Consider the following 12,500-nt stretch of genomic DNA (forward strand, 5'->3'; position numbering starts at 1 on the left):
AACCCCCAATTCCAACCCATGATGCTGAGTACTGAATAATACAGCACTTCAGGGTGCCATCGTCGTTATTTGTACCAATTCTGATCCAGATCGGAGTTTGTGGAGCGGATTTATGAATATTTTGAAGGTTTTGTGGCGAGCCATCAGAGCAAAGTTCCACGCCATGCCACGCCCACAACCTATGATGTTGGCAAAATTCATTCTCAATTTATCGACGCCCGTCTGCCCGGTATCTGTCATTCTAACAACAACTCATTTGGTCCCTCGGAGGAGTTCGTTAGAGTACCGCGTTTTTGGACCAGAATATGGCCAACTTCCTGTTTGATTAGTTGGATTAGATTAGATAGCACTTTATTAATCCTCGAGGGGAAATTACATTTTCCGCATTTACCGGTTCAAAATTAGAAAAACAGTGTACAGGGTTACAGAACAGGAACGCCGACAAGTGGCATACTACATATTACAACATACATCTCGAGACTTGCAACAGAAGGGAGGGGGTGGGGGCTATGGTGGAAGGCTGCAGCTCTTCAGATGCTGCCCATCCGTCCATCACCCCTAAGGGATTCGCGTCAAGGGAGTGGCGATGTGTGTTTGGCGTAATTTTTTGTGGATGCATGTGTGTGTTTAAGCCTGCCGCGTGTCTCTGTTCCACAGCCTTGGTGTTCTTGCCTGTCAGGTGTGTGTCCATGAGAGATAAGAAGGGAGTTTGTTGTGTCTTTTCCCCACTGTCCTTCAGGAGAGTCTCGAAGCCAGGGAGACAATCCAAGTTAGAATGTTTTGTATGCGAGTGATAATAAAATTTGCTTTTCACTCTAAAGCAGGGGTCACCAACGCGGTGCCCACGGGTACCAGGTAGCTTGTAAGGACCAGATGAGTAGCCCGCTAGCCTGTTCTAAAAATAGCTCAAATAGCAGCACTTACCAGTGAGCTGCCTCTATTTTTTTAATGTTATTTATTTATTAGCAAGCTGGTCTTGCTTTGCTCGACATTTTTAATTCTGAGAGAGACAAAATAGAATTGGAAAATCCAAGAAAATATTTTAAAGACTTGGTCTTCACTTGTTTAAATAAATTATTTTATTTTTTTACTCTGCTTCTTATAACTTTCAGAAAGACAATTTTAGAGAAAAAATACAACCTTAAAAATGATTTTAGGATTTTTAAACACTTATACCTTTTTAAATTCCTTCCTCTACTTTCTTGACAATTTAAATCAATGTTCAAGTAAATTTATGTTTTTATTGTAAAGAATAATAATTACATTTAATTCTTCATTTTAGCTTCTGTTTTCTCGACAAAGAATATTTGTGAAATATTTCTTCAAACTTATTAGGATTAAAATAAAAATAAAAATATTCTGGCAAATCTAGAAAATCTGTAGAATCAAATTTAAATCTTATTTCAAAGTCTTTTGAATTTCTTTTAAAATGTTTGCTCTGGAAAATCGAGAAGAAATAATGATTTGTCTTTGTTATAAATATAGCTTGGTCCAATTTGTTATATATTCTAACAATGTGCAGATTGGATTTTAACCTTTTTAAAACATGTCATCAAACATCTATATTTATTGTGAAAAATCATTAAGATGATCAGTGTTTCCACAAAGATAAATATTAATTATTAATAATAGCATAGAGTTAAAGGTAAATTGAGCAAATTGGCTATTTCTGGCAGTTTATTTAAGTGTGTATCAAACTGGTAGCCCTTCGCATTAATCAGTACCCAAAAGGTTGGTGACCCCTGCTCTAAAGTGTCTATGACTGGTCCTCAAATTCATCCTGCGGGGCAGACAGCCGGATGTTATCCAAATAACAAAAATGTCCACAGTTCTTCCCGCAATCTCCAATTGTGGCAGCTTTGGGGTACTTTGAAGACTGCCAGCTACTTCCAAAAATAACGCCAGGAGCAATTTCAATGGGGCTCTCAGGCCCTAATTAACTCAAACATGAAGCTCTTGTGTTCATTATCTTTGCAGGTGCACCTAATAAGGTGACTGTTTTTTTTTTTTTCACGCAAAACTTGTACTTTTGGTCGACAGGTCAACTCACGGACTCGTTGATGGTAAATTCTTTCTCAGAGGTGCCCGGGGAAATCACTTTGGGCTTCATGAAGTCCTTGAAGCTGCTGGACCTCTGCAGGGTGAGCTGAAAAACACACACCGTCCATTTTTTTTTCTTTTTTTTTTTTTACTGACGTCAGCCTCCTGCACGCACGTTAGATAAGGCGAGCGCACACATCTTCTCATCTCTCCAAACGTGTCAACAAAGTGTGGAAGGTCTTCTCAGAAACACAACCTGCGGTTTTGGGTTTGGTTTACGGATTTCTGGTAAACAGGACTGCTCAAAGTCTTCTTGTTCACACTCGCACCTCTTTTTTAAAAATTAAAACGACTGTAAAAGAAGACTTTTAACATATTTAATATAATTTAATTCAATTTACCGTCATGTTATGGGGCGGCCGTGCCAGAAACCTGAGGGTTGCAGGTTCGCTTCCCACCTATAAACATCCAAATCGCTGCCGTTGTGTCCTTGGGCAGGACACTTCACCCTTTGCCCCCGGTGCCGCTCACACTGGTGAATGAATGATGAATGAATGAATGGTGGTGGTCGGAGGGGTCGTAGGCGCAAACTGGCAGCCACGTTTCCGTCAGTCTACCCCAGGGCAGCTGTGGCTACAGATGTAGCTTACCACCACCAGGTGTGAATGAATGATGGGTTCCCACTTCTCTGTGAGCGCTTTGAGTATCTAACAATAGAAAAGCGCGATATAAATCTAATGCATTATTATTATTATTATTATTATGTTGTTCGCAAGAAATGTCGAAATGTTACGTTAGCCTTGCATAATTTGTCTGTTAGCTAGTTAGCGTTTTTATCAAAGGCCTAAAACAGTAAGCTTGTAACTAGCTAAAGTACAGCTAGCTAGCTAGCTAACAAGCAAGATTTCACGCAAATAACCAATTCGACAAACTCGACTAAAGACGAAAGGTTGGATTCTAATGTATTTTATTCAGTGAAATAGTAAGTTAGTTAGCTACTGTAGCTACTTAGTCAATCGGGATCGTCAAATTAGTCAGCTAGCCAAGCTAATTAATCACCCTCGAATAACAACTTTTGTGAGTTAGAGTTATATAATCACACGGTGAAAGGACAAACGTCCACGTGATTATAATGACTTATTTAGTAGGTGTTATTTCGCAAGTCAACTTGTTTAAAGCTTCGGCTGCCAGTTAATTAGAGATTTCGGGTAAATGTTGTGTTAGACTTATGGGATTTTCTAGCTAGCATTGTTATAAAGGGCGGTTATGTTTTGTTGTTAGCTAGTTAGCTAGCTTGGTAGCTAACAAGCACATAACCAATTTAACAAATTGCTAAAGATAAATGGTTAGGTTCTGATAGTTGTTATTCAGTGCGTTAGTTAGTTAGCTACTGCAGCTACTTAGTTAGTCCAATATCTGGCCCTTGCGCACTAATAGATATATATGTATTCCTCGCGCACTAATTTATTTATATATATACATATGGATGGATGGATGGATCGATACACACACACATGAACACACATATATATATGTGTGTGTGTGCGTGTATGTATATATGTATGTTTATATATATGTATTTATATATATACATATATATATATGTATGTATATACACATATATATGTATGTATATATGTATGTATGTATATATATCCATCCATCCATCCATCATCTTCCGCTTATCCGAGGTCGGGTCGCGGGGGCAACAGCCTAAGCAGGGAAACCCAGACTTCCCTCTCCCCAGCCACTTCGTCTAACTCTTCCTGGGGGATCCCGAGGCGTTCCCAGGCCAGCCGGGAGACATAGTCTTCCCAACGTGTCCTGGGTCTTCCCCGTGGCCTCCTACCGGCTGGACGTGCCCTAAACACCTCCCTAGGGAGGCGTTCGGGGGGCATCCTGACCAGATGCCCGAACCACCTCATCTGGCTCCTCTCGATGTGGAGGAGCAGCGGCTTTACTTTGAGTTCCTCCCGGATGGCAGAGCTTCTCACCCTATCTCTAAGGGAGAGCCCCGCCACACGGCGGAGGAAACTCATTTCGGCCGCTTGTACCCGTGATCTTATCCTTTCGGTCATGACCCAAAGCTCATGACCACAGGTGAGGATGGGAACGTAGATCGACCGGTAAATTGAGAGCTTTGCCTTCCGGCTCAGCTCCTTCTTCACCACAACGGATCGGTACAACGTCCGCATTACTGAAGACGCCGCACCGATCCGCCTGTCGATCTCACGATCCACTCTTCCCTCACTCGTGAACAAGACTCCTAGGTACTTGAACTCCTCCACTTGGGGCAGGGTCTCCTCCCCAACCCAGAGATGGCACTCCACCCTTTTCCGGGCGAGAACCATGGACTCGGACTTGGAGGTGCTGATTCTCATTCCGGTCGCTTCACACTCGGCTGCGAACCGATCCAGCGAGAGCTGAAGATCCTGGTCAGATGAAGCCATCAGGACCACATCATCTGCAAAAAGCAGAGACCTAATCCTGCGGTTACCAAACCGGAACCCCTCAACGCCTTGACTGCGCCTAGAAATTCTGTCCATAAAAGTTCTGAACAGAATCGGTGACAAAGGACAGCCTTGGCGGAGTCCAACCCTCACTGGAAATGTGTTCGACTTACTGCCGGCAATGCGAACCAAGCTCTGGCACTGATCGTACAGGGAACGGACCGCCACAATAAGACAGTCCGATACCCCATACTCTCTGAGCACTCCCCACAGGACTTCCCGAGGGACACGGTCGAATGCCTTCTCCAAGTCCACAAAGCACATGTAGACTGGTTGGGCAAACTCCCATGCACCCTCAAGAACCCTGCCGAGAGTATAGAGCTGGTCCACAGTTCCACGACCAGGACGAAAACCACACTGTTCCTCCTGAATCCGAGGTTCGACTATCCGACGTAGCCTCCTCTCCAGTACACCTGAATAAACCTTACCGGGAAGGCTGAGGAGTGTGATCCCACGATAGTTGGAACACACCCTCCGGTCCCCCTTCTTAAAGAGAGGAACCACCACCCCGGTCTGCCAATCCAGAGGTACCGCCCCCGATGTCCACGCGATGCTGCAAAGTCTTGTCAACCAAGACAGCCCCACAGCATCCAGAGCCTTAAGCAACTCCGGGCGGATCTCGTCCACCCCTGGGGCCTTGCCACCGAGGAGCTTTTTAACTACCTCAGCGACCTCAGCCCCAGAAATAGGAGAGTCCACCACAGATTCCCCAGGCACTGCTTCCTCATAGGAAGACGTGTTGGTGGGATTGAGGAGGTCTTCGAAGTATTCCTTCCACCTATCCACAACATCCGCAGTCGAGGTCAGCGGAACACCATCCGCACCATACACGGTGTTGATAGTGCACTGCTTCCCCTTCCTGAGGCGGCGGACGGTGGTCCAGAATCGCTTCAAAGCCGTCCGGAAGTCGTTTTCCATGGCTTCCCCGAACTCTTCCCATGTCCGAGTTTTTGCCTCCGCGACCGCTGAAGCTGCACACCGCTTGGCCTGTCGGTACCTGTCCACTGCCTCCGGAGTCCTATGAGCCAAAAGGATCCGATAGGACTCCTTCTTCAGCTTGACGGCATCCCTCACCGCTGGTGTCCACCAAGGGGTTTTAGGATTTCCGCCCCGACAGGCACCAACTACCTTGCGGCCACAGCTCCGATCTGGCGCCTCGACAATAGAGGTGCGGAACATGGTCCACTCGGACTCAATGTCCAGCACCTCCCTCGTGACATGTTCAAAGTTCTTCCGGAGGTGGGAATTTAAACTTTGTCTGACAGGAGACTCTGCCAGACGTTCCCAGCAGACCCTCACAATGCGTTTGGGCCTCCCAGGTCTGTCCGGCATCCTCCCCCACCATCGCAGCCAACTCACCACCAGGTGGTGATCGGTAGAAAGCTCCGCCCCTCTCTTCACCCGAGTGTCCAAAACATGAGGCCGCAAATCCGATGACACAACTACAAAGTCGATCATGGAACTGCGGCCTAGGGTGTCCTGGTGCCAAGTGCACATATGGACACCCTTATGTTTGAACATGGTGTTTGTTATCGACAAACTGTGACGAGCACAAAAGTCCAATAACAAAACACCACTCAGGTTCAGATCCGGGCGGCCATTCTTCCCAATCACGCCTCTCCAGGTTTCACTGTCGTTGCCAACGTGAGCGTTGAAGTCTCCCAGTAGGACAAGGGAATCACCCGGGGGAGCACTTTCCAGTACTCCCTCGAGTGTTCCCAAAAAGGGTGGGTACTCTGAACTGCTGTTTGGTGCGTAAGCACAAACAACAGTCAGGACACGTCCGCCCACCCGAAGGCGGAGGGAGGCTACCCTTTCGTCCACCGGGTTGAACGCCAACGTACAGGCTTTGAGCCGGGGGGAAACAAGAATTGCCACCCCAGCCCGTCGCCTCTCACTGCCGGCAACGCCAGAGTGGAAGAGGGTCCAATCCCTCTCGAGAGAAGTGGTTCCAGAGCCCTTGCTGTGCGTCGAAGTGAGTCCGTCTATATCCAGCCGGAATTTCTCGACTTCGCGCACTAGCTCAGGCTCTTTCCCCCCCAGTGACGTGACGTTCCACGTCCCAAGAGCTAGCTTCTGTAGCCGAGGATCAGACCGCCAAGTGCCCTGCCTTCGGCTGTCGCCCAGCTCACAATGCACCCGACCTCTATGGCCCCTGCTATGGGTGGTGAGCCCATTGGAGGGGTGACCCACGTTGCCTCTTCGGGCTGTGCCCGGCCGGGCTCCATGGGAACAGGCCCGGCCACCAGGCGCTCGCCATCGTGCCCCACCTCCGGGCCTGGCTCCAGAGGGGGGCCCCGGTGACCCGCGTCCGGGCGAGGGAAATCTGGGTCCATGGTTTTTCATCTTCATAAAGGTCTTCGAGCTGCTCTTTGTCTGATCCCTCACCTAGAACCTGTTTGCCTTGGGAGACCCTACCAGGGGGCTTTATGCCCCCGGACAACATAGCTCCTAGGATCATTGGGACACGCAAACTCCTCTACCACGATAAGGTTGCAGCTCAGAGAGGAGCTGCATATATATATATATATATATATATATATATATATATATATATATATATATATATATATATATATATATATATATATATATATATATATATATATATATATATATATATATATATATATATATATATACATGTATATATGTATATATATATATATATATGTAACTATATATACGTATATATGTATGTATATATACACATATATATGTATGTATGTATGTATGTGTATATACATACATATATACATACATACATGTACACACATATGCATACATACATACATACATACATACATACATATATATATATATATATATATATATATATATATATATATATATATATATGTATGTATGTATGTATGTATGTATATATATATACATACATATACAGCCCGGCCCCCCTGCCCCCACGCCAAAAAGTTTGCCGACCCCTGGTCTAGATCGTAAATTAGTCAGCTAGCAAAATCACCCTAAAAATAAAACTTTTGCAAGTCGTTAGTTACCTAAAGTATTTTATCTAAATTGCTCGCACAATTTTACAAATATCCTAACTAGGGGTTAGTTTCTGTTAGCTGTTAGCCATTTAGTTAGCTAACAAACAGGGTTGAACAAAAATCTAAGACCAACGGCCACACAATTTTAATATGTTGATATTTAGTAGGTTAAATAATTAGCTAGTCTACTTGGTTATAGCTTCAGCTCCTAGTTAATTAGCAAGCTCGAGTAAATGTGTAACATTAGAAATACAATGTATTATATCTTGTTGAATTATTGTTACATTAGACACAACGTATATATTACATTAAAATACCTGATGTGTGTTTGTTTTGTCAATATGTGGAACCTTTGTCTCGCCATGTCCCCCCTACTGCATTAATTGTTGTGACACCTACCTCTCTATATGTGTTGGACGTGCCTTTCTACTTCCCTTTTTGTCCACGATAACCACGTGAAAGGTAGGCGTCCGTGTGACGACAAACAAGTGTATTTATTGTTTCATCAAGAACTTTATTTCATTTGTATTTGTTGTTCAATATCATTGTATTTGTGTAGGGGCTCGACATTTGGTAAAATATCGACTGCAACGTTTGTATTTCCTATTGATATTGTCGAATGCATCGTAAGACTAAAGTTCAACTAGCTAGCTAGCTAACAAGCAAGTTTTCATGCAAATCACCAATTCGACGAAAGGTTGGATTCTGATGTGTTTTATTCAGTGAGATAGTAAGTTAGTTAGCTACTGTAGCTACTTAGTCAATCGGGACCATCAAATTAGTCAGCTGGCAAAACAAATAACTAAACCTCGATAAACAAATTTTATGAGGTAGTTGTATAATAAGTAGGTCAGAGGTCAATTTCTGTTCGCTGTGAGTCAGTTAGTTAGTGAGTTAACCAACAGGATTAAACAAAAATCCCACAGCCACACAATTTTATAAACCGTATTTCCTTGAATTGCCGCCGGGGTGCTAATTAATTTAAAACCTCTTCTCACTCCTGCGCTTACCAAAGGCATGCGGTAAAAGTAAGCATGCGCTAATTATTTTAAAACCTCTTCTCACTTCGGCACTTACCAAAGGCACGCAGTAAAAATTTGAGTGTGATGTAAGCTTGGACCTTAAATCCTACTGAATAGCTCTTAATCTTCTTCCCTTTATGCGATTTCAAATTACCGGTATTGAAATCAGCCTCCTCCATTTTGAAAACGATGACAGGCGAAGTGTCACTCGTGACGTCACGAGTTTGACCAGGCGGTAATACTAAGCATGCGCTAATTATTTTGCGAAGCGAGTTTGACCCGGCAGTAATTCAAGGCAGGCGCATATTATATGCCCGGCGGCAATTCAAGGAAATACAGTAGTCATCTAGTAGGTTAGTTAATTAGCTAGTCAACTTGGTTATAATTAAAGCTACCGTTAGTTAGTGAGCTCAGCTAACTAAATGTAGGCTGACCATATTGTGAAATCCCAAAAAAAGGACACATATATGCGTGCCAAGGCCGGGACTAGGTGAAAATTTGCCAATGATACTTAAACTTGCTTTATAAATAATATATTTATTTAAATAAAGCATTTTTCCTCCTCTGTTGGCGCAAGGAATTTTTCAAAATGGGGTCCCACTTTTTTTTGTCAGCGTTTTGAAAACAAATGATAAACGTATGCATTGTCCTGTTATATCTCACATTATGTATTGTGTTTTGGAAAAAAGTTGTCATAAACGTTACTTAATTCATTGAAATAAATATTCAAATTTGTATGCAATTTCTAAATGTATTCAGTTATAAATACTCATTCACTTTCTTCTTTCCTTCATGGATCTAAACTTTACCGCTGCTAGTAGTTTTTTCTATGTTTTTATTAAACAAGTTGTAGGTGTATTTATTTCAGTATAAAAGTTTAAAACGCGTTTTGCTTCGGTCATGAAATGATGATAATGGTGTGCCAGGGCATACATACACAGAGGTGGGTAGAGTAGCCAGAAATTGTACTCAAGTAAGAGTACTGTTACTTTAGAGATTTATTACTCAAGTAAAAGTAAGGAGTAGTCACCCAAATATTGACTTGAGTAAAAGTAAAAAGTATGTTGTGAAAAAACTACTCAAGTACTGAGTAACTGATGAGTAACCTGTTCGTTTAATGATTACGGGAACAAATAATGCACAAATACATAAAAATAGCAATGAGCAAATTCAGAGCCAGGAATATCTCTTAAGCAACTAAAACATTAATATATATTAAATAATAATACATTAAAATAAAATAGAAATAAGGCAAATTGAGCCACAATAACTTAACAGCACCATAGGCTGAGTAAGCATTGATTGATTGATTGAAACTTGTATTAGAAGATTGCACAGTACAGTACATATTCCCTACAATTGACCACTAAATGGTAACACCCCAATAAGTTTTTTAACGTTAATCAATTACTTAATAAATGACCAAGTCGAGGTGATCTACCTCATATATACATATACATACACACATATCATATATATATATATATATATATATATATATATATATATATATATATATATATATATATATATGCATATACATACACACATATCGTATATATATATACACATTTATATATACAGTATATAATTTATATTTATTTATTTTGCCATTTTTGTTGACATGTTAAAGGTGTTTTAATGAATATACATGCATGTTTAACATATAGATTCCTATCTTTCATGAAGACAAGAATATAAGTTGGTGTATTTCCTGATTCTGATGACTTGCATTGATTGGAATCACACAGAAGTGCTGATAACGTCCACGTTTTCAAATGGAGGAGAAAAAAAGTTCCTCCTTTCTGTCTAATACCACATGAAAGTCGTTGGTTTTTGGCATTTTATTTGTCCAGATTTCATATTCGTTTTTATACACTTTACAAGAAATACATTGGCGGCAAACTCCGTAGCTTGCTAGCTTGTTTGCGCTGGCTTTCGGAGACTCTTATTTTGTTAGCGCAGGCGTGATGGAGCGGCACTTTTATTGTGAAGACAGGAACTGTGCGATCAGTCTTTAGGCTTTTGACAGGAAGTACGGTTGAAATAAAAAGTGTCTTTTTTCCTTTACACTTTTGATTGATTGATTGAAACTTTTAAGAGTAGATTTCACAGTACAGTACTTATTCCGTACAGTTGACCACTAAATGGTAACACCCCAATAAGTTTTTCAACTTGTTTAAGTTGGGTCATGTGACCACCTGGCTCTGTTTGATTGGTCCGATGTTACCAGTGACTGCATGTGATTGGTGAAACGCAGGCATGCGTAGATCCTACTTTGAATGTGTGTCTGACAAAATGAAACCAAAACAAACATTAACAGATCGATAAAAAAAAGTAGCGAGTAGCGAGCTGAATGTAGATAAATGGAGCGGAGTAAAAGTAGCGTTTCTTCTCTATAAATATACTCAAGTAAAAGTATGTTGCATGAAAACTACTCTTAGAAGTACAATTTATCCCAAAAGTTACTCAAGTAGATGTAACGGAGTAAGTGTAGCGCATTACTACCCACCTCTGTACATACATGTTATATTTAACGCTTAAATCACTGGTGTCTACTTCAGATCTAGTCCTCGTTTCAAAATGTTTTATTTTGTTTTTTTGTTTGCTTGTTTTCCGCCATTTTTTGTCAAACAAAAATATTTTTCATGGCAAACACACAAAATATGTAAAATCTTTCACCAAAATTATTTTGCAAAGTGGAATATTTGATGTGACGTAATCAGGGTTGAGGTAGCGGGGTAAGGGGTAGTGGAGGTGTATATTGTAGCGTCCCGGAAGAGTTAGCGCTGCAAAGTATTCTGGGTATTTGTTCTTTTGTGTTTATGTTGTGTTACGGTGCGGATGTTCTCCCAAAATGTGTTTGTCATTCTTGTTTGGTGTGGGTTCACAGCGTGACGCATATTTGGAACAGTGTTAAAGTTGTTTATAGGGCCACTCTCAGTGTGACATGTATGGCTGTTGACCAAATATGCCCTGATTAACAATCTATCTTGCTCTCTCTGCCCCTCCCTCACTAATTCTGCTGCATGCGCAGACCTTCGCAATTTTATTTTTTTTCAACCCGTTCTTAACCCTGTACTTACATTGAAAATACACTGACTCAAAACGAGGCATTCAGCAAACCCCGGACAGCCTGGACAGGCCCGTAAAAGAGGACATGTCAGGGGAAAAGAGGACGTATGGTCAGTCTAACTAAATGTTAAGTTAGACTTACATGATTTGCTAGTTAGCATTGATTTAAAGAGCGTAACACAGTCTGAGCAGTTATGTTTTGTCATTAGCTAATAGGTTAGTTAGCTAGCTATCAAGCCGGATTTCATGCAAAACACAATCATTTTTACAAACTGCGAAACATGTAAGGTTAGGTAGGGTCGGATGGTTGTAATTTAGTGAGTTACTTAGTTATTTATTTAGAGACTGTAGCTACTTAGTCATTCCGGATTGTCAATTTGCCTGCTAAAAAAGCTAGCAAAAATACCCTCAAATAAATTAATTTTTTTTTTTACAAATTTTGTGAGATCAAATGTTAGTAAGTTAGCTACCAATAATGATTGACTTAATTTGCTGTTAAAATTTTAACCGAGTGAGAGGTTAATTTACGTTAGTCAGTTAGCTAGCTTACAGGAATAAACATAAATCATATAAACGGCATTTTAATCAGTTATTTTAGTTAATTAGCTACTTAACTTAGTTATAACTAAAGCCACCGGTTAGTTACTGAGCTCTGCTAAATGTTATGTTATCCTTACCTGATTTGCTAGTTAGCATTGATTTAAAGGGCATAACACAGTCTGAGCGGTTATGTTTTTTCATTAGCTAATTGGCTAGTTAGCTAGCTAACAAGAAAGATTTCACCCAAATCAGGCGCAAAGTTCAAAAGCCAGGATCTGTGATGCTATGGGGGTGCATTAGTGTCA

The 12,500-nt window shown here is 41.4% G+C and overlaps 1 protein-coding gene and 1 long non-coding RNA gene across 3 annotated transcripts in view; one reads left to right on the forward strand and one right to left on the reverse strand.

The window, feature by feature from the left end:
* sash3 (SAM and SH3 domain containing 3) overlaps positions 1–12,500 on the reverse strand; it is a 33,181-nt gene that overhangs the window by 16,442 nt on the left and 4,239 nt on the right. The window contains exon 2 of one of the 2 annotated variants that reach the window (XM_061891586.1): positions 2,051–2,146. The exons of the other annotated variant lie outside the window; for it this stretch is intronic. Coding sequence (XP_061747570.1) covers positions 2,051–2,146 — 96 coding nt within the window. The remainder of the gene's footprint in view (positions 1–2,050; positions 2,147–12,500) is intronic. 2 annotated transcript variants of the gene reach the window in all.
* LOC133545877 (uncharacterized) overlaps positions 2,021–12,500 on the forward strand; it is a 32,354-nt gene continuing 21,874 nt past the window's right edge. Inside the window, exon 1 of the long non-coding RNA XR_009804933.1 lies at positions 2,021–2,141. This is a non-coding gene — a long non-coding RNA (uncharacterized LOC133545877). The remainder of the gene's footprint in view (positions 2,142–12,500) is intronic.

This window comes from Nerophis ophidion, linkage group LG29 (assembly GCF_033978795.1).
Source record: "Nerophis ophidion isolate RoL-2023_Sa linkage group LG29, RoL_Noph_v1.0, whole genome shotgun sequence".
NCBI classification, from domain to species: domain Eukaryota; kingdom Metazoa; phylum Chordata; class Actinopteri; order Syngnathiformes; family Syngnathidae; genus Nerophis; species Nerophis ophidion.